We start from the raw sequence: 25,933 nt of genomic DNA, 5'->3' as shown, positions 1-25,933 counted from the left end.
CACACAGCCACTCCACTGAATAGCAGGCTAGTGATTGCTTTGCAATGCTAGCAGTTAGCCACTGTCACTAATTCCTTCCAAACCCCTCATTGTTGAATTTGCGATTTCCAACTTGTTGTGTAATGTTGATGTCCAATGACCGATGAGCACCGATACGTTTTATCTATAATTTATCTTCATTATTTCTCTTCACATGACAAGGATTTAAAAGGATTTGCCAGTAGATTGTCGAGTTGATACATGATGATGACTGCTAGCTAAGATTTTGAAAGTATGACATGATCAGTCCAATCAAAATAACTGTAGATATAATGTGATTTGACGTAATTGTATCTGTGGCCAATGACCTTGAGCCTTCTTGGATGGGCACTTCTAATGTAACTCTAGGGCAGCATCCAAGGGGCTTGAATTTTCGAGCTCTACCCTTAGACTTGGCGGTGACGTACTGTCCCTACGAGTGACAGAACACTGAGCTAATCATGGCGCATCTAGAGAACATTACCAACTCCTACGCTCCGTATTTTCCGCTGGCTGCCCCACCACCACAGAAAGCACTGAGCTAGGCTGAAACACCTGCAATTTGGAGTTGCCTTACACAAGAAAGCAAAAAAGAGACCATGTTTGTATGCGGCCTTATTAACTCAATGATTTTTTTAATTTTTTTACATTGTTTGCAAACTGATATATGACACGTATTAATGCCAAAATAACATGCAAAATAGGCAAGCCCCCCCCAAAAAAAGATATACAGTTGAAGTCGGAAGTTTACATACACCTTAGCCAAATACATTTCAACAATTCCTGACATTTAATCCTAGTAAAAATTCCCTGTCTTAGGTCAGTTAGGATCACCACTTTATTTTAAGAATGTGAAATGTTAGAATAATAGTAGAGAGAATGATTTATTTCAGCTTGTATTTATTTCATCACATTCCCAGAGGGTCAGAAGTTTACATACACTAAATTAGTATTTGGTAGCATTGCCTTTAAATTGTTTAACTTGGGTCAAACGTTACGGGTAGCCTTGCACAAGCTTCCCACAATAAGTTGGGTGAATTTTGGCCCATTCCTCCTGACAGAGCTGGTGTAACTGAGTCAGGTTTGTAGGCCTCCTTGCTCGCACACGCTTTTTCAGTTCTGCCCACACATTTTCTATAGGATTGAGGTCAAGGCTTCTGGCAGATCCCGCTAGCTGAGGAGTCAGTTAAGCTAACAACCTTCATATTATCTTATATTTTCTATTATTATCTGTATTATTATTATTATTATTATAACTGCATTGTTGGGAAAGAGCTCTCACGGTAAGAATTTCTCTGTACTGTTTTACACCTGTTGTGTCCTGTGCACATGGCGAATATACTTTGAAACAAGAAACTTGAAACAAGAACAAAAGACTGAGCTCTATGTACATTTTATGTGAAAAAAATTGAAAACAGTTGTGAAGTTGTCACAGTTCTAATTTACCTGTGTGGTAGATTTGTGTTAAAAGAAATGAGAAATGCATTTTGGTTAAAGTTGACAGAAAATACTTTATGTTCATGACTATGTTGAAATGTTCCAGAAGAACTAGTCAGGAACAGACCTTCCAACATAAGGGCAGAATAATCCCTTGAGGTCTGTCGAGAAAAAGTCAGTCTACCCTTTGTTCCGTGAAAAGGGGAGACGTGGTGTTATTTGCATATTTCATCCTGATTGGCCATATGCTAATGAGGGCCTGTGGGAACTTGGGGTTCACGAGGAAAGCATCTCTCTCTCTCGCATTTTGCTTGTAATGTGAAGCCACATTAAGTTGTTAGCAATAATGCCTTTATAAAGAGACACCGTTCGTAGTTATTGTACGCACCATTGAAGGTCAGTGCCGTTTAAGATGAGGGAGGACAAAACATTTTTTTCAGGAGCATGGCCTTATTTCTATTACAGCATATTAGATGACTGTCATTCATATTCCATTCACCCAGTTCAATGTGACATCGATAGGTTTAGGCTACTACATGATAATCGAATTTTCCCTATACCCATCATTAGGTTGCTACAACCTAGCCTATGAATGAAACATCACAACGTAGGTGCACACAGGTCGAGAGAAAATGTTGAGGTGACAGACAGTGACACATTCAATACCGCCTTGCACACTCTTACCTGCATCTAGCTAATCTAGGGTGTAATCATTAGTCCAAACGAGTTGCAAACGAGAGTTTCTATTGGACAAATTCAGGTATGTTTATACCCGTTTTAGTTCCATTTGCTTCCGTTTAAGAAACGTTTTTCAACAGAATCGGCGGAATGTACACACCCCTGGTCACACGTACCACAGTTCACATTCATAGCAGCCACGTTGTATTCCTTCTCGCATCAATGCGCTCTCCCTCTCTCACCTTTTCCCTTTGCTTGTGGACTTCAATGCACAACACATCAGCTGTATGTGACCAGGCGAAAAAACCTTTCCAAGCCAAACCATATCATAACTGCTATACACAGCCTACATCGTTGTCACCATATTAGCTAAAGTAATGTCATAGTCAACATAGCTAATAGAACTAACGCGTTAGTAAACGCGCTACAATCATGCAGTAACTTTACAGTGTATAGTCAGTAAGCAGTTTAGCAGTTACACCAGCGGGCCCCGGTGGCAATAAATTTGTAAAACCAAAAGCTTACCTTGACTTGGAAGAGTTCCAGCGTTGTGTTGGATAGTCATAGCCAGCTAGCTAACATAGCATCCCTCTGTTTGAGCAGGGTGTTTGAGTAGGATAAACTAGCTAGCTGCATTTGCTAGCTAAGTAAGTGAAATTGAAAGTTTTAAAAAATGACCGAATTTCTCTCTCTATCTCTCTCTTGCTTCTCCTTAATAATAATTTGTTCAAAACTGTTCAACTATTGTCTTTCTCTCCCTTTAAATCAACTACTCACCACATGTTATGCACTGCAGTGCTAGCTAGCTGTAGCTTATGCTTTCAGTAATTGATTCATTCTCTGATCCTTTGATTGGGTAGACAACATGTCAGTTCATGTTCCAAGAGCTCTGATAGGTTGGAGGACGTCCTCCAGAAGTTGTCATAGTTACTGTGTAAGCCTATGGAAGGGGGTGAGAACCATGAGCCTCCTAGGTTTTGTATTGGAGTCAATGTACCCAGAGGAGGACGGAAGTTAGCTGTCCTCCAGCTACACCATGGTGCTACCCTACAGAGCGCTGTTGAGGTTACTGTAGACCTTCATTGCAAAACAATGTGTTTTAATCAATTATTTGGTGACGTGAATATATTTAGTATAGTTTTATCTAAAAAGTATAACTTTAGAATAGTTTCACATCTGCTAACCCGCCCATTTGGCACTTCAGGTAGACTAAAGCAAACGCTAAATGTATTTGAACGATTTTGAATGGTATTGGAACAAGGTCTGTGGCAGAGTGAGAGGAGAGGGGAGATGGCGTCTCCCTGTCTCTGTTGTTTTACTTAATAGTCCTGTTGTGCATCCCAAATTGTACCCTATTCCCTATATAGTACACTACTTTTGACCAGAGCCATATGGGCCCTGGTCAAAAGTAGTGCACTATATAAGGAATAGGGTGCCATTTGGGATGCACCCTAATTGTGATTGTATCTTTTTTTCTCGACCAAGTGGTGCACAGATCATTGAGCTCCTCAGCTCGCCTCCACTGTTGACAGCCAAGATAAACATCATAAATCACATTTGATGATATTGACTCTTCCAACTTGCTATTTTCTTTTGTACGTTTCTAGCGGCAGGCAGCCAAATGCAACCTAAGTTGGAATGAGTCACCGAACCAGAGGTGGCACCACAGGTTCAAATGTGGTGTGGCAAAGTGTATTTTCTGGGGCCTGGAGTTTTTCCTGATCTCATGACCTTGTCAGGTAAAACTCTGGGTCCTATTCATAGGCTATGACAGGGTCCAACGTAAACTTATTTTTCTCACTGGCCCAACTGGGCAAAAATCTACTGGTCCGAACAGAATTTCTACTGGCCCAGATGTGTAGTTTTTAAATGCATTGGGGTCATGCAGGGCCTGTAGTTTGGATGCAACTATTAATAGGCTATATTTGGTTATTATGATATGTATTAAAAAGCTGTTTAATATAATTTAGCAATGTAAGTCACTACTCTATTCTTTACAATTGCGTAATTTTTGTTTTTAAAGTATGTCATTTTGAGAAGATTTCTTTTTTTACATCTCAAAATAGGACACTTATGGTGTTTGTGGTGCTTGAATGAACGGCCAATCATACTACTCAAATACAAATAGCACAACTTTTCTGCGTGTAGTCTTCAATGGTTTTCAATGGTAGACAGCGACACAGCAGGTTTTTGTTGAACTGGAATGCAAAAATGCACTAAGAAGTTATTGGTCTAGTCGGTGCTGCTGCTTTGAAAGTGGTGTGATTGCACCACACCAGATTGAAAAGTACTGGAGCAAATGCTGTCTCCCCACACGTTTTCCGGCTGTTTTGCACCGAACGTAATCATTGCCATGTCATATTGTGAGTTTTTTTTTTCTTACGTATCTTACCGTTACAATATCCACACTAGCATACTATTCAGAATGCAGGTCCAATACATTGCTACATTCTAAGTAGTGAACTAGTAGCCTATGACCATTGTCACATTTACTTAGAATGTATGACCAATATATTCCATGGAACATAGCCTATGTATGGTTACAGAAATAAAATGAATTCATTATAATTCTGTGTGTATGGGTCAGGTTCTGGTGTGCTGCTGCAGAAGCTCAGCCACATTCAAATTCTGCGTGGGACATTCTGGAAGTCTGGAACTCTCCCACGGGAATGGAGGATTGGAGGGTGTTTTTCCGCGGTGTGGATGGCCCAGCTTAGCCCAGGCCGGAACCAGCACGGAGTAACTCAGGGAGGGCCAACCCGTCACCTCCTCTGCACAGATGGTGGCTCCGCCAGTGCCAGCGAAGAGGGTCTGAGCATCTGGCTGCTGCCCTAGAACTACAACCTCTGACGGAGCTGAGCTGGTCCAGCCTCTGTCCACTCTAGCCCAACACAAAGCACCTTTTCAAGAAAATAAAATGGATCTGATTATATAAAGTGATCTATAACAGTGCTTTGGTCCGCAATACTTTATGCTAGAAACAAAATAAACTAAAACTGAACATACAGTACTTCATGATGGTTTTTATTTCATTTTAGTTCGTTTTTGAGTCAAAGATAATAGTTTCAGTATAGTTACAGTTTTTCAAATGGGATTGTTAATAATTTTATTTCAGTTTACTAAATGCTTTTTTCAAGATTTTGTTTTAGTTTCAGTTTTAGTTTACTATAATAACCTTGACACACACACACACACACACCTTTGAGACAAATATGTCAATATGTAGTCATGAGAAGATGGTTCTTATTAATAACCTGTAAATTAACTTTCAGGCTCTCTAGGCATACAGTAGCTTCCAGCGCCGCTTGCACTGTTTGCTCTTTAACATGATCTCTCACCACCCTTTATTGTCTATGATTTTTAAAAAGTATCAATCCACAAAGTTACACATCTTGGCTCTTGGCAAGAGAGAGAAAGGAGAGAGAGAGGAGAGGAGAGAGAGGGAGAGGGGAGAGGAGAGGAGTTCAAGTGGAGTGAGAGTGAGAGCGATTGAAGTGGAGTGAGAGAGAGAGAATGAAGAGCGAAAGAAAGAAAGAAAGAAAAATAAAATTAAATGGAGGTAAAGAGCTTGAAGGTGAGCGATTAAGTCAGGAACTGTAATTGCACTGCCTTTCCTGGGCAGAACAGAGCAGGTTCCTGTTGGAGCAGGGCAGGCAGGTGGGCAGGCGGGCAGGTGCAGAAAGGCGCGCTGAGAGAACAATTTTCTTTAATTACCTCCCTCCCTACTGTAGAGAGCAGGCTACATCCCAAATGGCACCCTATTCCCTATATAGTGCACTACTTTTGACCAGGGCCCATAGGCAAAGCCATAGGGCTCTGGTCAAAAGTAGTGCACTATACAGGGAATAGGGTGTGATTTGGAACTCAATCTAAGACATTCCACAGCACTCAAAGAGGCATTCTCTCTTTACCTGCTTGCCTGCCCTCAAAGAATCAGCAACACACAATTACCCCGGGGGGAAAAAAAAGTACCCAGGCTTTCAGGTTAAATGGAGAGAGGGAGGGGGTTGAGAGGGGGAAAAAGAGGGTCAAAGAGAGAGTGAGGGAGAGAAGGAGCAGGAGAGTGAGAGACAAACAGAGGGAGAAAGAAGGCAGACAAAACTTAAAAAGCATATTTGAAATTGACAAATTGACTGGGAGAAAGAGCTAGGTGACCTGTTTGGTGTGACGGCTGACGTGCCCTGTATGTATGCCTGTGTTAAATGAGCAGCCATAGTATTCAGAGAAACACTGGGCTCCTTCTTAGCTTGGAAAGAGTGATGTAGGTTGGAGGAGGAGGGTTATACACTGTGATCTATATCCCACGTCTGTCACCATGCCATGGTCATGGCAATCATCAATCATTTGGATTATATACACCGTCAACCTGACAAAGGTCGGGGTGAATCCATACGCAAAATGAAGCATGTGAGCATGTGCAAACACCTCACTGCTGATCCACTCTTGCTTGTTTCTATAGAATATCTCTGTTTCATTCTGTTCTATTTTAAACTTGCCTTACATCATTCCTTTGTCTTCCTATAGTCATGTGTTTACATAATTTCACTGTTCACTTCATTTCAAATAATTGGTCATAGTCTACACTCAGTTTAACAGTGTTTACAGTTTGTTGACATGACATAGCTCAACACTAATGTAAAGATTCAACACAAACGTAAACGCTATCCCGAAATTAGAAAGGTGTATTATCAGTGTTTGAGTATTACATTTACCCTCCACTGCATTCCTGGGTGTCACACTGTTGTGACAAATCCATTGTACATTGGTTGTTCAACCCAAGTGTAAACAAAACCATACATAGGTAGCCTACACTGGGCTTGTGGTGTTGCCAAAGAATGGCCGCTGGCTCATGATATTAATTTGTCTTGCTATGAATTATGTCTGCATAACTACTTGATACGTGTTCATTCACATATTCATGTCATAGTTACAGTGAGAGAAGAAGGAGAAACTTTGACTTTCTTTACATTCACTGCCATTCCTTTCTTCCCCTGTCACAAAACAATGTATGTTTTCGTCATATGTTAGGAAAAAAGGGAGGATATAGATGGGTTCAATTGGCAGTGGAACAGAGTTTGATTACCTTTGAATTAGGAGATTCCATGCAGTTATTATTGAATAAGTTTCTCTGAAAATGGGCATGGAAAAGCAACCGATTTACTGACACATTTTGTTTTCAAGTCTTCATGATGCTATTTTTCCTCTAGAAAAATGGTAGCTGTCATACAGACATCTCATATCACTTAGGTGCTGGGCGAATTAAATTTCATTATATTTTTCTTACCATAAAATGCTGGTGTTTTCTTAACTGTGTGTGTTGGGTTTGCTTGAATATTTGCTACGTTGCGGAACGGTTTTTACTGAAAGACACATTTCCCCAAAATGTTCTTGAACAGACTTTGAGGTATGTTTGCTCCCGTTTGGTGGGTGTGGCAAGGTGTGGCGTATTTAAAGGGCAGTGGCCATGCTGACAGCGTTCCCCAACCCACAACCCACAACCCAACCCCTTCCAGTTTTTCAACTGGTCATTTAGTACAGCACCATTTCCGTTCAAATGAAAGTTCCAGAACGTAAAAACATACTGAACACAGCCTTGGTGTAACTGGGCTTCTCGGGTATGAGGGAATGATGCCACGTTCTTTGCAGGTCAAAACTCTGAAATGTCCTACTTGCTAACTGGTTGAACGCGGCACGTGTTTAACTACAAGTCGGAAATTAGTTCTGACTACCACGTGAACGCGTCATGAGTCATAGGTCTACCACCTCTGATGTCACTGCTGACATCATCAGTGAGTAACAAGAGACAGAGGAACAATGCCACTTTCAAGACATCTCGGAACTCGGAAACACTGACATTTCCGACTTGGAAACTCATTGTAGAAAAATGAACTCAGAGTTTACCACTTGGAAAATATAAAAATCGACCAATAGGAAGCACTACGCAAGAAACATATGGAAATTATAACTCTCAGGCTCCAAGTTTCTGAGTTGTCTTGAAAGCACCATAAGCTGTGGTTGAAGTGATTGGCATCAGTGAGAAGTGACATGTTTTATATTATTTTTAATAAAGGGATTGCAATATATTTCAATAGCTGTCAGATGATAATGTCAATACATTTATTCTTTCACTTCAAAATGTTTTATTCTACGCTTACATCTTGTGTTTCCGTTTGAGTTTTCTAAGTGGTCACAAGTGATACAAAAAACCACATGTAAAGTCTGCAACTGATGAAAATGGTAGACCTTTTAGTCAAATCATCTGAATTACAACCGCACCGTCACAATTGCGCCATTAGCAAATGTTTGGAGGACCCCATAGGGCAACAACCACACACATGCACCCAGGTTACTATAGTTATATATTTCTATTTCTATTAGTTTTTTTCTAATATCAGTTTACCACATCTATGTTAGGTATTTTATGTATCAGTTTACCACATCTATGTTAGGTATTTTACGTATCAGTTTACCACATCTATGTTAGGTATTTTATGTATCAGTTTACCACATCTAAGTTAGGTATTTTACGTATCAGTTTACCACATCTATGTTAGGTATTTTATGTATCAGTTTACCACATCTATGTTAGGTATTTTATGTATCAGTTTACCACATCTATGTTAGGTAGAATTGGTGCTAAACCGTGTTGTTGGAGTCCGGCATGCTAGCTGGCTGTGGCGTCTTATGACTAGGTGCCCTGGACGATTTTCACGGAAGAATACTGTACCAAGTTAGCTAGCTGAATAAACTAAGTTAGTCTATTCCTAGAAAACATTGAACCGCTGTAGTTTACAACAATTATAGTTTCTGAGGTGGAAGTTGGGAGAGTTATATTTGGGTGTTGTGGTGAGGGAGGCCCCGCTCTCTCAGATGTTTAGTTCATTTCATTCCGATCTCCTTTGCATTATTGTAGCCATTTTCTGTAGCCTGTCAACTATGCCTCTGTCTATCCCTGTTCTCTCCTCTCCGCACAGGCTATACAAACGCCTCACACCGCGTGGCTGCTGCCTCTCTAACCTGGCGGTCCCTGCACGCACCACCCACGTGGAGTTCCAGGTCTCAGGCAGCCTCTGGAACTGCTGTTCTGCTGCCAACAAGGCAGAGTTCATCTCAGCCTATGCTACCCTCCAGTCTCTCGACTTCTTGGCGCTGACGGAAACATGGATTAACACTGAAAACACTGCTACTCCTACTGCTCTCTCCTCGTCTGACCATGTGTTCTCGCATACCCAGAGAGCATCTGGTCAGCGGGGTGGTGCCACAGGAATCCTCATCTCTCCCAAGTGGACATTCTTTATTTTTCCCCTGACCCATCTGTCTATCTCCTCATTTGAATTCCATGCTGTCACAGTCACTAGCCCATTTAAGCTTAACATCCTTGTCATTTATCGCCCTCCAGGTTCCCTTGGAGAGTTCATCAATGAGCTTGACGCCTTGATAAGTTCCTTTCCTGAGGATGGCTCACCCCTCACAGTTCTGGGGGACTTCAACCTCCCTACGTCTACCTTTGACTCATTTCTCTCTGCCTCCTTCTTTCCACTCCTCTCCTCTTTTGACCTCACCCTCTCACCGTCCCCCCCTACTCACAAGGCAGGCAATACGCTTGACCTCATCTTTACTAGATGCTGTTCTTCTACTAATCTCACTGCAACTCCCCTCCATGTCTCCGACCACTACTTTGTATCCTATTCTCTCTCGCTCTCCTCCAACACTACTCACTCTGCCCCTACTCAGATGGTAATGCGCCGTCGCAACCTTCGCTCTCTCTCTCCTGCTACTCTCTCCTCTTCCATCCTATCATCTCTTCCCTCTGTTCAATCCTTCTCCCTCCAATCTCCTGATTCTGCCTCCTCAACCCTCCTCTCCTCCCTTTCTGCATCCTTTGACTCTCTATGTCCCCTATCCTCCCGGCCGGCTCGGTCCTCCCCTCCAGCTCCGTGGCTTGATGACTCATTGCGAGCTCACAGAACAGGGCTCCGGGCAGCCGAGCGGAAATGGAGGAAAACTAGACTCCCTGCGGACCTGGCATCTTTTCACTCCTACTCTCTACATTTTCTTCATCTGTTTCTGCTGCTAAGGCCACTTTCTACCACTCTAAATTCCAAGCATCTGCCTCTAACCCTAGGAAGCTCTTTGCCACCTTCTCCTCCCTGCTGAATCCCCCCCCCCCCCCTCTCTGTTGATGACTTCGTCAACCATTTTGAAAAGAAGGTTGACGACATCCGATCCTCGTTTGTTAAGTCAAATGACACTGCTGGTCCTGCTCACACTGCCCTACCCTATGCTTTGACTTCTTTCTCCCCTCTCTCTCCAGATAAAATCTTGCTTTTGTGACGGCCGTCCGCCCAACAACCTGCCCGCTTGACCCTATCCCCTCCTCTCTTCTCCAGACCATCTCCGGTGACCTTCTCCCTTACCTCACCTCGCTGATCAACTCATCCTTGACCGCTGGCTATGTCCCTTCCGTCTTCAAGAGAGCGAGAGTTGCACCCCTTCTCAAAAAACCAACACTCGATCGCTCTGATGTCAACAACTACAGACCAGTATCCCTTCTTTCTTTTCTCTCCAAAACTATTGAGCGTGCCGTCTTTAGCCAACTCTCTTGCTATCTCTCTCAGAATGATCTTCTTGATCCAAACCAGTCAGGTTTGAAGACTGGTCATTCAACTGAGACTGCTCTTCTCTGTGTCACGGAGGCTCTCAGCACTGCTAAAGCTAACTCTCTCTCCTCTGCTCCTGTCCTTCTAGACCTGTCTGCTGCCTTTGATACTGTGAACCATCATATCCTCCTCTCCACCCTCTCTGAGCTGGGCATCTCCGGCGCGGCTCACTCTTGGATTGCGTCCTACCTGACCGGTCGCTCCTACCAAGTGGCGTGGCGAGAAGCTGTCTCCGCACCACGTGCTCTCACCACTGGTGTCCCCCAGGGCTCAGTTCTAGGCCCTCTCCTATTCTCGCTATACACCAAGTCACTTGGCTCTGTCATATCCTCACATGGCCTCTCCTATCATTGCTACGCAGACGACACACAACTAATCTTCTCCTTTCCCCCTTCTGATAACCAGGTGGCGAATCGCATCTCTGCATGTCTGGCAGACATATCAGTATGGATGACGGATCACCACCTCAAGCTGAACCTTGGCAAGACAGAGCTGCTCTTCCTCCCGGGGAAGGACTGCCTGTTCCATGATCTCGCCATCACGGTTGACAACTCCGTTGTGTCCTCCTCCCAGAGTGCAAAGAGCCTTGGCATGACCCTGGACAACACCCTGTCGTTCTCCGCTAACATCAAGGCGGTGACCTGATCCTGTAGGTTCATGCTCTACAACATTCGGAGAGTACGACCCTGCCTTACACAGGAAGTGGCACAGGTCCTAATCCAGGCACTTGTCATCTCCCGTCTGGATTACTGCAACTCGCTGTTGGCTGGGCTCCCTGCCTGTGCCATTAAACCCCTACAACTCATCCAGAATGCCGCAGCCCGTCTGGTGTTCAACCTTCCCAAGTTCTCTCACGTCACCCCACTCCTCCGCACACTCCACTGGCTTCCAGTTGAAGCTCGCTTCTGCTACAAGACCATGGTGCTTGCCTACGGAGCTGTGAGGGGAACGGCACCTCCGTACCTTCAGGCTCTGATCAGTCCCTACACCCAAACGAGGGCATTGCGTTCATCCACCTCTGGCCTGCTGGCTCCCCTACCTCTGCGGAAGCACAGTTCCCACTCAGCCCAGTCAAAACTGTTCGCTGCTCTGGCACCCCAATGGTGGAACAATCTCCCTCACGACGCCAGGACAGCAGAGTCACTCACCACCTTCCGGAGACATTTGAAACCCCACCTCTTTAAGGAATACCTGGGATAGGATAAAGTAATCCTTCTACACCCCCTTACCCCCCCCCCCCCCCCCCCCCCCAAAAAAAAACATTGTAAAGTGGTTATCCCACTGGCTATAAGGTGAATGCACCAATTTGTAAGTCGCTCTGGATGAGAGCGTCTGCTAAAGGACGTAAATGTAAATGTAAATGTAAATGTAAATGTAAATGTACTTTATGTATCAGTTTACCACATCTATGTTAGGTATTTTATGTATCAGTTTACCACATCTATGTTAGGTATTTTACGTATCAGTTTACCACATCTATGTTAGGTATTTTATGTATCAGTTTACCACATCTATGTTAGGTATTTTATGTATCAGTTTACCACATCTATGTTAGGTATTTTATGTATCAGTTTACCACATCTATGTTATAGTAATCTGGTGCCCGACGGCACAGTCGATGATGCTGCACCAAAACCTTGAAAACACCATTACAAACCCCATTAGATTTTTGCCCAAAGCTTAATTCAAGATGGTTTTTATTTTATTTGTGCTATTTTTGGAGTCAAATATAATAGTTTCACTATAGTTGTAGCTTTTCAAACAGGTCTGTTAATTATTTTATTTCAGTTTACAAAAACAAAATGTTATGATTAGTTTTCGTATTAGTTTCAATTTTAGTTTACTATAATAACCTTGACATGCACTCACTCACTCACTCACTCACCCACCCACAAACACACACTCTCACACACACTCGTTTTGTTTATCCTTCCATGAAGAACCAGACACGGTGCCTCGCAAACCCTTATTCAAATACAAGTAGAGCCCTCCCTCCTATAGCCATTGACCCAGCGATGAACCAGCGGGGGGGGGGGGGGGGGGGGGGGGGGGGGGGTAGAGATTACGTGTAGGGAGGGTAAAAATATATCAATTAAAGTCCCCTAAGTTGGTCTCCCCCATGGCCCCCTGCCAAGTGCTTGGTTGGTAGGGTCTTATCTTGTGTCCCCAGGGCCCAGTGAATGTGGGCTCCTCAGGCTTCACACAAAGCCTATGTTGACATTCCAAAGGACCAAGCCTTGTGCAAACACACCAGGACCAGGCAGCCCCCTGGCAGATGGCTAGGCTGGGTGGTGGTGGTGATGTCAGGGGTCTCCAGGGGGCTGAGCGCAGAACAGAACATGGATGGAATGGAGCAATAGTCCAGGATCGTGTTCATTAGGACAACATTTTGCAACAGAAAATGCAAATGAGTGTTTCTTATTGGACAAATCCAGGTAGTCCCTTTACGTATCAGTATACCACATCTATGTTATAGCAATCTGGTGCCTGACAGCACAGTCGATGACGCAGCATGCAACCATTGGTTGATGCATGCAACGTCTGTGCAGGGGAATTTATTTTTGCTAGTTTTGGAGTCAAAGATAATAGTTTCACTATAGTTGTAGTTTTTCAAACTGGTCTGTTAATTATTTTATTTCAGTTTACAAAAAAAAAAAAAAAGATTCGTTTTCGTATTAGTTTTAGTTTACTATAATAACCTTGACATGCACTCACCCACCCACACACACACAAACACACGCTCTCTCACACACACATTCGTTTTGTTTATCCTTCCAGGAAGAACCAGACACAGTGCCTTGCAAACCCTTATTCAATTCCACCACCCCTTACGCCCGAGGAAACCACGAGGTCTAGCGAAACTACCAGTTCGAAGTGGAAAAAGTATCTACTTAATTTATTCCGATAGAAATAACACCATTCTCCATGCACTGTAATTTACATCTTGATAAGAGATATTGATAAGAGTTAGGTAAATGAGTAATCCGTTTGGATAAGGGAATTGTAAATATAAATGACATTTGTTTTAAATCTATTTTACCTTATAAACGCTGGAGACAAATGTGAAACCAGTTAAATGGCAGCAAACTGAAGCATATCAACATTTCCGTTTTTCCACAGTAAAGTTTATGAAATGCTGTGCCATTGAAATTGTACGGCCTTTTAACTTGCACGGATGGGCACATTCGAATATCTTAATTATAACCTACCCCGACTTTCTATGTTTCCTATTTCTATCATGTTAAATATTAGACACTATCAGTATCGACCTTTAGTAGGCCAAATAACCACAAATATTCAACTGCCAATTTACTGTTAGTTCCCTTCAGTTGGTATAGACTACATTATTATTCCATTTAATTACATTGTTTCGTTTACCTTCATTTGCTTGCTCTGTAAATGCTGTCACGTCAGTATGGTTATTACTGAGGATGATTAGTAACAGTTGATAATGTTTTTTTATTTATTATTACATGTAGGCTAATTAAATCATTATGGAGCGGTGCGCAGACCAAGCCGTAACAGTTTGAACCGATGGTTATTGCAGGCAAGTGCAGTCAATAGACAAGGGTATCGCCTACTAGTGTACACTATTCTTTCTATTATAATTCGATGTACACTAATCTTCCAACATTACCATGGGTTGAAGAACTGAATATGGCAACTTTCAGGATGAATCAAACCAATTTATTTTGTATTCATCAATATATTTTGTGCGTAAAGGCTCTCCAAAATGGATTTTTATGATTCATAAACACTTTCCTAACCCTAAATAATCTACCAGATCAGAGTATTTTTTTAATCTACCAATTGGTGCTGAAATGGCTATGAATATGCATATATTTAGATGGCTTACTTTCATTGATCCCTAATATTCTCCTCTTGATATATTCTGTAAACAAAATTCTGATTTAAAGGTACACAGTATTTAAAGGGATGGCTTAAAGATGCACTATGCAGAAATCACTCCACCATTTCCTGGTTGCTAAAATTCTAATAGTTCTATAACCAAAAATATTGTACTTTCAGCAGTTTGAAGCTGGTGTACAAAACCGAAGGTAAAAGATACAAAAACTAAACTTAAGAACTGGAAGCATAGCAATAGCGCACATATAACAGATCCACCGCTTCTTGGACTTGCTTTCAATGAGAATGACAGATCTATAACACATTTCTATGTGAATTTGGAAGGGTCACCCAAAAAGTTACATATTGCAGCTTTAATAAGGATCAGACTCTTTTTTTAAATTTTCGCCTAAAATGACATACCCAAATCTAACTGCCTGTAGCTCAGGACCTGAAGCAAGGATATGTATATTCTTGATACCATTTGAAAGGAAACAACTTTGAAGTTTGTGGGAATGTGATATTAATGTAGGAGAATATAACACAGAGGGTGGAGCCAGAGACGGCAGGGGGTCAAACTGTAGAACCCAGTTCTTACATTTGAATATAAAAATTGATTTTATCAAACAAAACTATGTTACCTTGTATCTCTGGGAGCCTCAGGATGACAAATCAGAGCAAGATTACTGAATGTAAATACATTATTTACCTTCAGAGATGAATGTATCAAACCAGTTGCCGTGACAAAAGTGTTTTGTTGTTGTGCACTATCCTCAAACAATAGCAAGGTATTTTTTAGCTGTAATAGCTACTGTAAATTAGACACTGCAGTTAGATTAACAAGAATTTAAGCTTGCTGCCCATATAAGATATGTCTATGTCTCGGAAAGTTGGCTGTTGTTTACAACGCCATTCTAGTCACATATCGCATATTGAGCAGCAACTGTCCCGGTATAGGGACACCGGTCATGTAGAGGGTTATGATCAATGTACTGAAAAACCTATTGAATGAAAACTCCACGAGAAAATCTGTTGGTCAGCAAGTGGGAGGGTTTTCAGTGGTTTAATGACATTTATTCAGAGAGCGCAAGGTAGCCACACCTGCAGTGCGCGTTACGCAACAATAAGTTACATCTGAATACAAAATACTGAGAAGTGCGTTGGAAAGGCTTGTGTAGGAAAGGTGTGCGTAGGAAAGGTGTACATTTCCTAAGTCTGAAACGGCCCCTTATAGCCTATAGGTTGCCAACGTCTGCCGCCCTGTCTCCGTAGAAATTAGCCAAGGCCCTGATTTCAGGTCTTAGGGGTTAAGCCTGAGAATGTTTGTGAAAACTAAAAGTAAGCCCCCTCTATGGGAAAGCCAACACTTTGTCTGTGTGTGGTGGTCAGGGTTTAAAAGGGTTTACAACATCTCTAAGTCCTATCTTGCAATCATCCCTGGGGTGCAGTTTAATAAAACAATATATGAATACCTCAGCAAGATAATAAATATATGATATCAATAAATTCACTGAATGAATGTCAGAATTCGGTGAGAGTGATTAGCTGAAATTATTTTAGAAATACGAAACTAGACTACTAAAAAGTTTGACATCAGATGAGCGATGTTTTTTCCACAATAATATGATAAAGTAGCTACAGTTTCAGAATTGTGTTTTTCGAAAGGTACATCTGGTCTCGTTTGCCAGACTCATGGCGCTCTATACAGAGGCTGTGGGAAGAGACTAAAGGTACAGTAACTTCGTAGTTTATATGTTGAAAGGAATCTCAGGTGAATGAAGCAGAATATATCGGGCATGTCTATGACTGTATGTGCTGTATCAGTGTTTGTGGCCTAAAATAACAACTTCCTTTAATCTGTCACTCTTTTCTGGAAATGTTTTTTTCATTGCAATAGTGGTTGCTGCGAACTTGTCATAATCAGTGACTGTTTGCCTAAACTTGCCTCAGCATCGGAGGAAAACAGAGCATATAGGTCAAGATGTTGCACCTTTTACCCTCTCCAGTCTCCATATGCAACCTCCTTGGAGTGTGTTCACCCCACCCTGGCCTCTTCAGGAGTGTGTATAGCCAACCCACAGGTGCTGATTACAGTGAGCTATAGCCAGTGTGGATATCCGGCCGCCACAACCAACTTTCTTTCTCTCTCCTCCCTATAATGACGGGTGTATGTGGTTAAACTCTGCCACTCTTTCTGTTCTCCAATCCTCCAGGGCTCTTCTTGGCCTTTTCTTTTCTTCCCTCTTTTCAGTGGAAATATATCAATGTTTCCCCCCACTTTTCCCTGCAAGCCCTCTCAGGCTCCGGGGGCATGACAGAACACGTTGAGCGCCATCAAGTCACAGGGGTGGGGGTGCACTGCACTCAGGGATTCTCCGAGCAAGACAGGTCAACGCCTGATAATTGAGGGTGAGGGAATCAAGATTTACTCGAAAGAATGGAAATGTCTACTCTTATCATCTCCGGCCTTAAACTTGACTTATTTGACTTGGGGCTCTATTCAATCTGTATTGCTGAAGCGTTACAGGTTGTGCAATAGAAATGTAAAGGTCATTTCCGATTGAGCCGACATATGCAGCATTTACCGTGAATGCAGTCTCCGCTAACGTGGGAAAATTGCCTTTAAATTGAATATAGTCCTTATTATTTTTAGCTCCTAGTGGAGCAAAGGGCCTCAAAAGTGCATCTCCAGCGAACCATGTTCTGGGCAGTTTTCCTAACTTTATTCCAGGCCCTACCAGTAGACACATCATTCCGCCACCCCTCCTATAGACTGACTGGCAAATACAACATCCATTTTAATTCAAGCTCTAAGCCATGCTATCATCTGGTACAATTAATTTGGCTATACTTTCATCAACTCTAATGTATTCTTTATGAAATGCCATTGTCTTGCTGTATGTTGCTATTAATGTTATTGCTTTGCTTATATGAATAAAGCACCATTAACTACTATGAACACAGCCTTTATCAATCACAATTGATGATAAATGAACACTGATTACCTAATCAGCCAACACCACTAATCAGCCAACACCAACAGAAAACGGATAATTGACTGATATTCTAATATAGCCAGTCTCAGACCTCTCTCAAGGACATGAAAAGATAACAGAAACCAGAAACCAGTCATTTTTGAGTGAATAGTCAACACAGACACTTGTTTTTCCATCTTTTATTTTTCAAATGTGACAAGAACACTTGCAAAAAACATCTTAAAGAAGAAGAAAACACGAATGATTTAATACTTTTGTTTTTCAGCTTTGAATCCTCTGGTGTGAATTTGGAGTCTATCTTTAAGTCTAAATGAAGTAACACATTGCTAGTGGGTAGTTTTCAATCATATACAGGGCATTCAGAAAGTATTTAGACCCCTTCACTTTCCACATTTTATTACGTTACAGCCTTATTTTAAAATTGATTCAATCGTTTTTTCCCCCTCAGCAATGTACACACAATACCCCATAATGACAAAGCAAAAACAAGTTTTTAGAAATTTTTGCAAATGTATAAAATAAAAAAAAACGGAAATATGACATTTACATAAGTATTCAGACCCTTTACTCAGTACTTTGTTGAAGCATCTTTAGCAGCGATTACAGCCTTTTCTTCTTTAGTATGACGCCACAAGCTTGGCACACCTGTATTTTGGGAGTTTCTCCCATTGTTCTCTGCAGATCCTCTCAAGCTCTGTCAGGTTGGTTGGGGAGCGTCGCTGCACAGCTATTTTCAGGTCTCTCCAGAGATGTTAGATCGGGTTCAAGTCCGGGCTCTGACTGGGCCACTCAAGGACATTCAGAGACTTGTCCCGAAGTCACTCCTGCATTGTATTGGCTGTGTACTTAGGGTCATTGAAAACCTTCGCCCTAGTCTGAGGTCCTGAGCACTCTGGAGCAGGTTTTCATCAAGGATCTCTCTGTACTTTGCTCCGTTCATCTTTCCCCCGATCCTGACTAGTCTCCCAGTCCCTGCCGCTGAAAAACAACCCCAGTGTGGGTGTGGGTGTACAGTGGGGAGAACAAGTATTTGATACACTGCCGATTTTGCAGGTTTTCCTACTTGCAAAGCATGTAGAGGTCTGTAATTTTTATCATAGGTACACTTCAACTGTGAGAGACGGAATCTAAAACAAAAATCCAGAAAATAACATTGTATGATTTTTAAGTTATTAATTTGCATTTTATTGCATGACATAAGTATTTGATCACCTACCAACCAGTAAGAATTCCGGCTCTCACAGAACTGTTAGTTTTTCTTTAAGAAGCCCTCCTGTTCTCCACTCATTACCTGTATTAACGGCACCTGTTTGAACTCGTTACCTGTAAAAAGACACCTGTCCACACACTCAATCAAACAGACTCCAACCTCTCCACAATGGCCAAGACCAGAGAGCTGTGTAAGGACATCAGGGATAAAATTGTAGACCTGCACAAGGCTGGGATGGGATACAGGACAATAGGCAAGCAGCTTGGTGAGAAGGCAACAACTGTTGGCGCAATTATTAGAAAATGGAAGAAGTTCAAGATGAAGGTCAATCACCCTCGGTCTGGGGCTCCATGCAAGATCTCACCTCGTGGGGCATCAATGATCATGAGGAAGGTGAGGGATCAGCCCAGAACTACACGGCAGGACCTGGTCAATTACCTGAAGAGAGCTGGGACCACAGTCTCAAAGAAAACCATTAGTAACACACTACGCCATCATGGATTAAAATCCTGCAGCGCACGCAAGGTCCCCCTGCTCAAGCCAGCGCATGTCCAGGCCCGTCTGAAGTTTGCCAATGACCATCTGGATGATCCAGAGGAGGAATGGGAGAAGGTCATGTGGTCTGATGAGACAAAAATATAGCTTTTTGGTGTAAACTCCACTCGCCGTGTTTGGAGGAAGAAGAAGGATGAGTACAACCCCAAGAACACCATCCCAACCGTGAAGCATGGAGGTGGAAACATCATTCTTTGGGGATGCTTTTCTGCAAATGGGACAGGATGACTGCACCGTATTGAGGGGAGGATGGATGGGGCCATGTATCGCAAGATTTTGGTCAACAACCTCCTTCCCTCAGTAAGAGCATTGAAGATGGGTCGTGGCTGGGTCTTCCAGCATGACAACGACCCGAAACACACAGCCAGGGCAACTAAGGAGTGGCTCCGTAAGAAGCATCTCAAGGTCCTGGAGTGGCCTAGCCAGTCTCCAGACCTGAACCCAATTGAAAATCTTTGGAGGGAGCTGAAAGTCCGTATTGCCCAGCGACAGTCCCGAAACCTGAAGGATCTGGAGAAGGTCTGTATGGAGGAGTGGGCCAAAATCACTGCTGCAGTGTGTGCAAACCTGGTCAAGACCTACAGGAAACGTATGATCTCTGTAATTGCAAACAAAGGTTTCTGTACCAAATATTAAGTTCTGCTTTTCTGATGTATCAAATATTTATGTCATGCAATAAAATGCAAATTAATTACTTAAAAATCATACAATGTGATTTTCTGGATTTTTGTTTTAGATTCCGTCTCTCACAGTTGAAGTGTACCTATGATAAAAATTACAGACCTCTACATGCTTTGTAAGTAGGAAAACCTGCAAAATCGGCAGTGTATCAAATACTTGTTCTCCCCACTGTATGTGCTTCACCGTAGGAAGGTGGCAGGTTTCCTCCAGACGTGATGCTTAGCATTCAGGCCAAAGAGTTCAATCTTGGTTTCATCAGACCAGATAATCTTGTTTCTCATGGTCTGAGAGTCCTTTAGGTGCCTTTTGGCAAACTCCAAGCGGGCTGTTATGTGCCTTTTACTGAGGAGTGGCTTCTGTCTGGCCACTCTACCATAAAGGCCTGATTGGTGGAGTGCTGCAGAGATGGTTGTCCTTCTGATCATACGTTCTCCACAGAGGAACTCTGGAGCTCTGTTAGAGTGACAATCGGGTTCTTGGTCACCTCCCTGACCAAGGCCCTTCTCCCCCGATTGCTCAGTTTGGCCGGGTGGCCAGCTCTAGGAAGAGTCTTGGTGGTTCCAAACTTCTTCCATTTAAGAATGAAGGAGGCCACTGTGTTCTTGGGGACCTTCAATGCTGCACAAATGTTTTGGTACCCTTCCCCAGATCTCGACAAAATGCTATCTCGGAGCTCTACGGACAATTCCTTCAACTCATGGCTTGGTTTTTGCTCTGACATGCACTGTCAACTGTGGGACCTTATATAGACAGGTGTGTGCCTTTCCAAATCATGTCCAATCAATTACATTTACCACAGGTGGACTCCAATCAAGTTGTAGAAACATCTCAAGGATGATCAATGGAAACAGGATGCACCTGAGCTCAATTTCAAGTCTCATAGCAAAGGGTCTGAATACTTATGTCAATAAGGTATTTCTGTTTTTTATTTTTAATACATTTGCAAAAATGTCCAAAAACCTGTTTTCACTTCGTCATTATGGGGTATTGTGTGTAGACTGATGAGGAAAATGTTTTATTTAATCCATTTAGAATAAGGCTGTAACGTAACAAAATGTGGAAAAAGTGAAGAGGTCTGAATACTTTCTGAATGCACTGTAAATATCCAGAAATCTCATTTCAAATGCAAACCTAAGAAAGAGTAAAATGACGGGATAGAAACTGCATCATCTACATAAGAAAGGGATTAGCAGACTATAAAATGTACAGTATTTAAATTGTAACTTAATATTCACATTTATATCTAAAATGTACGAAACCAGGATCTTTTAAACACCCACTACATTTCTGTTACCTCTGAAAGATCATTTAAAATGACGATAATCAAAATAATGGATTATTTATTCTTTGTTATCAGCATCATTAATAGCATTAATTCTTTCTTACTATTTTTGTTCTTTTTTCAACTTTTTGATTTCATAAAAAAAGTAAATAAATTAACATGCTATCTCTTTCCCTGAAAGCCAATACTCCACCGTGTCATTGAGTGAGAGCGAAACAGGTGTTTGTGTGTGTGGGTGCGTGTGCATGCTTGTATTTGTGTGTTTAAAAGAACACAAGAGAACAGAAACATAACCTGGGTGATGACACACCTGTCTCAAACCCAAAGAGGGAGGACGGGAGAGGAGAGGGGGGAATTATTCTGGAGTCCATACAAAAAATAATTCACTGTAAATATATACTATTTATATATTTATACATATTTGAATATATTTACAAATTTACTCAGCACTATATTTATGCATTATATTTCGCCATAATAATAATATGTGTGTGGGATTATCAAGAGAAGGTAAAAAGAAACAAGACAATATTACAAAATATAAACAAGAGGCAATGTCTGTATGCGCTCTTCTCCTATTCATCTGTTTTTGTTAGTTGATGCTTCCTTTCAGTCCCTTCCTATTTTGCTGTCCTCTTTTTGAGTCCCTTGTTTTTTCAGTTCATTATGGTCCATATTTTCCCTCTGGGAACAAACTAAAGTCTTAGAATGCCAGCCAACGGAATGGAATCATGGAATGCACAAATTGTAAATTCCAAACTCTTGTGGAAAACAACCAAACAAAAAAAAAAAAACGGCAAGGTCTCCTTAAGACCTTGAACATGTGTATGAACGTGGGTGAGTGTGGGTGTATGTGTTCTAACAGCAGCGCTGCCACCAGCCCAGTCCCATCCGGTCCATTAGTCCATTGGGAGCCAGAGGGGGGTTGGGGGGGCAGGAGGTTTGTGGTTTGAGGGGGTTGGTTGTGGTGGTATATCTCAGTTTCTCTTTATGGAAGTGTCTCTTTGTGGGGGGGGGGGGGGGGGGTTGTAAGGGTGAGGGGCAGGTCAGGCTGGATGGGGGGATTGAGGAGGGGAGGGGAGGCCTCATGTTTTGACGCCCCCATTGATGTGCTGGTACTTTGGGAGGCAGGGCTCCTCTGGTAAGGGGTCATGGGAGAACACGGAGTCATCACCGGAGGAACAGGAACTGCGTGTGTCCTGGAAGCTGGGAGAATACTGCTCCGCTGGGGCACACAGGTCCAGATACTCCTAAACATAGACAGGGTAAGAGGGAAGAAGGGGGTGAGACAACTATAACACTCACAGGTTTAGAGAGGAGAGATAGAGAGTAAGAGAAAAGAGCAAGAGAGATGGAAAATACCAAAATAGAGACAGGCATTTCAGGAGGACAGTGATGGACATATGGAGTATCATCTTCATTAATTTATTTATGTAAACTATAAACTATTCCTAAATCACGCTTGACAGATTTATGAAAAATGTTGGCGGCGCCAAGAGAGAAAATAATCTTAAATCGGATCCGTATAAAAATATTTGTACGAATAATACTTAATAAATGGTGCGTGCTGGAGCGAGGGGAACTTTCCAGCACGGTTCACATAGACCAATGCTGACCTGGTTGCTGTTAGTCTCAGTATAAAGTGGTTCAATGTGTCTGGGCGGGCAAGGGAGAGCACACAGAGAGAGAGAAAGAACAAGAGAGCAAGAGAGAACAAGAGAGAGAGGGAGGGAGGGAGAGAGAGAGAGAGCGAGGGTGGGGGGACCAGTGAGAGAGAGAAAAAGAGATACCAGAGAGAAAGAGGTAGAGGGTGGCGAGCCCAGAGAGAAAGAGAAACCAGAGAGAGAGAGAGACCAGAGAGAGGGAGAGAGAGAAAGAGACCAGAGAGAGAGCGTTCAAACGAGAGGGGGGGGGGGGGGAACCCAGAGGGAGAGAGAGAGAGACTGTTCAAACTAAAAGAGAGGGGCACCCAACCCTGGGCTACATCCATACCGCTCCGCTTAATGTCACTACCCAGCACAGTCCAAACAAACCTGACATCTGAAATTGGAACGTGGCTGAACATAGTCTGGCAACCTTCAGTGCTCACCCAAATATATTTTGTATTAATATTGGGGCTTTTTCAACTTGAACCAGTGTTTAGCGTTTTTTTAATCTCCTTTTTTATTTATCCCTGCACCCTCCTCTCTCCTTAGAAGCGTTCTTGGGGTTTGAGCGTTCTTCTTAAAAAGAGTGCTGGCTTCCATTTTCTCAGCTCAACACAAGGCAGCTCACATTACTAAAGAGCTCCACATATGCCAGTGGTTTGGAGAAGGGAAAAAGGGGCGCTTTATTACATTTCAAAAGTTCAAACTCTGAAACCTTGAAGTTGGGGCTTTTGGCATTATCTATGGAGTCCCAGTCTGAGGCCAGATGAGCCCTGACAGATTTCCATCCACAGCCTCTCCTCAGGCCTGTGCACGGATATCACACATGACAGAAGCAGAACGGAAAGAAACACAAGCCATTATTCCGAGGCGAGGAATAGCTTGGAGTAGCTCTCTATGATTGGGCAACATCAGTGGGCCATGGCCACAGCTCTGGGGCCTGCCATTTTCTGGTCACTGTAAAGGTCATGTGTCAGCCAATGCAGGTTCCTTCTAATGCTTTTTGAACATTATTGTTAAAAAAAGGTGTTGTTCAACTTTGCTTGCCCCCAATTGGAGTGTCCGTGAGCCTGTATCATGTTTACCTTTTTCCAAGCTTTTGGAGAAGCGAGACATGCTTTTATGTCATACTTCTCAGTGACCGAGCACTTCCACGGATACGAGGTCAGCAGACTTGGGGTCGCCATTTAAATTCAGTCAATTCAGGAGGTAAACTGAAATTCCAATTCTATTTTTTCCTCAATGCTAATCAACTGGGAATTATTTTTGGTTGGAATTTCAGTTTACTACTAAAGGGAATTGACCCCAAAATTGGAAAGTATTCAGACCCCTTGACTTTTTCCACATTTTGTTACATTACAGCCTTATTCTAAAATTGATTAAATTGTTTTTTTTCCCCCCTCATCAATCTCCACATAATAGCCCATAATGACAAAGCAAAAACTGTTTTTTTGAATTTTTGCTAATTTATTTAAAATAAAAAACTGAAATAACACATTTACATAAGTATTCAGACCCTTTACTCAGTACTTTGTTGAAATACCTTTGGCAGTGATTACATAATCGAGTCTTCTTGGGTATGACACTACAAGCTTGGCACACCTGTATTTGGGGAGTTTAGGGATGGTGCCAGGTTTCCTCCAGACGTGACGCTTGGCATTCAGGTCAAAGAGTTCATTCTTAGTTTCATCAGACCAGAGAATCTTGTTTCTCATGGTCTGAGAGTCTTTAGGAGCCTTTTGGCAAACTCCAAGCGGGCTGTCATGTGCCTTTTACTGAGGAGTGGCTTCCGTCTGGCCACTCTACCATAAAGGCCTGATTGGTGGAGTGCTGCAGAGATGGTTGTCCTTCTGGAAGGTTTCCCATCACCACAGAGGAACTCTTTAGCTCTGTCAGAGTGACCATCGGGTTCTTGGTCACCTCCCTGACCAAGGCCCTTCTCCCCCGATTGCTCAGTTTGGCCGGGTGGCCAGCTCTAGGAAGAGTCTTGGTGGTTCCTAACTTCTTCCATGATGGAAGCCACTGTGTTCTTGGGGACCTACAATGCTGCAGAAATTCTTTGGTACCCTTCCCCAGATCTGTGCCTCGACACAATCCTGTCTCAGAGCTCTAAAGACAATTTTCAACCTCTCCCTGTCTGAGTCTGTAATACCAACATGTTTCAATCAGACCACCATAGTGCCTGTGCCCAATAACACTAAGGTAACCTGCCTAAATGACTACTGTCCTGTAGCACTAACGTCTGTAGCCATGAAGTGTTTTGAAAGGCTGGTCATGGCTCACATTATCCCAGAAACCCTAGACCCACTCCAATTCGCATACCGCCCCAACAGATCCACAGATGATGCAATCTCTATTGCGCTCCACACTGCCCTTTCACACCTGGACAAAGGGAACACCTATGTGAGAATGCTGTTCATTGACTACAGCTCAGCGTTCAACACCATAGTGCCCTCAAAGCTCATCACTAAGATAAGGACCCTGGAACTAAACACCTCCCTCTGAAACTGGATCCTGGACTTCCTGACGGGCCGCCCCCAAGTGGTAACGGTAGGTAACAACACATCCGCCACGCTGATCCTCAACACGGGGGCCCCTCAGGGGTGCGTGCTCAGTCCCCTCCTGTACTCCCTGTTCACTCATGACTGCATGGCCAGGCACGACTCCAACACCATCATTAAGTTTGCCGATGACACAACAGTGGTAGGCCTGATCACCGACAACGACGAGACGACAACGACGAGACAGCCTATAGGGAGGAGGTCAGAGACCTGGCCGTGTGGTGCCAGGACACAACCTCTCCCTCAACGTGATCAAGATAAAGGAGATGATTGTAGACTACAGGAAAAAGTAGAGGACCGAGCACGTCCCCATTTTCATCGACGGGGCTGTAGTGCAGCAGGTTGAGAGCTTCAAGTTCTTTG

At 42.8% G+C, this 25,933-nt stretch overlaps 1 protein-coding gene across 7 annotated transcripts in view; it reads right to left on the bottom strand.

Moving 5' to 3' along the window:
• Window positions 1-22,372: 22,372 nt before the first annotated feature.
• The window catches only part of LOC311110577 (fibroblast growth factor receptor 2-like), a 109,663-nt gene continuing 106,102 nt past the window's right edge, over window positions 22,373-25,933 (bottom strand). For 6 of the 7 annotated variants that reach the window (XM_084153090.1, XM_084153091.1, XM_084153088.1 and 3 more), the window contains one exon: window positions 22,388-22,613. In XM_084153090.1, coding sequence (XP_084009216.1) covers window positions 22,449-22,613 — 165 coding nt within the window. In that variant the 3' untranslated portion in view covers window positions 22,388-22,448. Of the gene's footprint in view, window positions 22,614-25,933 lie in introns of all 7 variants that reach the window. The other variant, XM_084153094.1, reaches the window with a different exon arrangement.

This window comes from Coregonus lavaretus (assembly GCF_964263955.1).
Source record: "Coregonus lavaretus genome assembly, chromosome: 36".
In the NCBI taxonomy this organism is placed as follows: domain Eukaryota; kingdom Metazoa; phylum Chordata; class Actinopteri; order Salmoniformes; family Salmonidae; genus Coregonus; species Coregonus lavaretus.
This window is presented reverse-complemented; position numbering and strand designations above follow the sequence as displayed.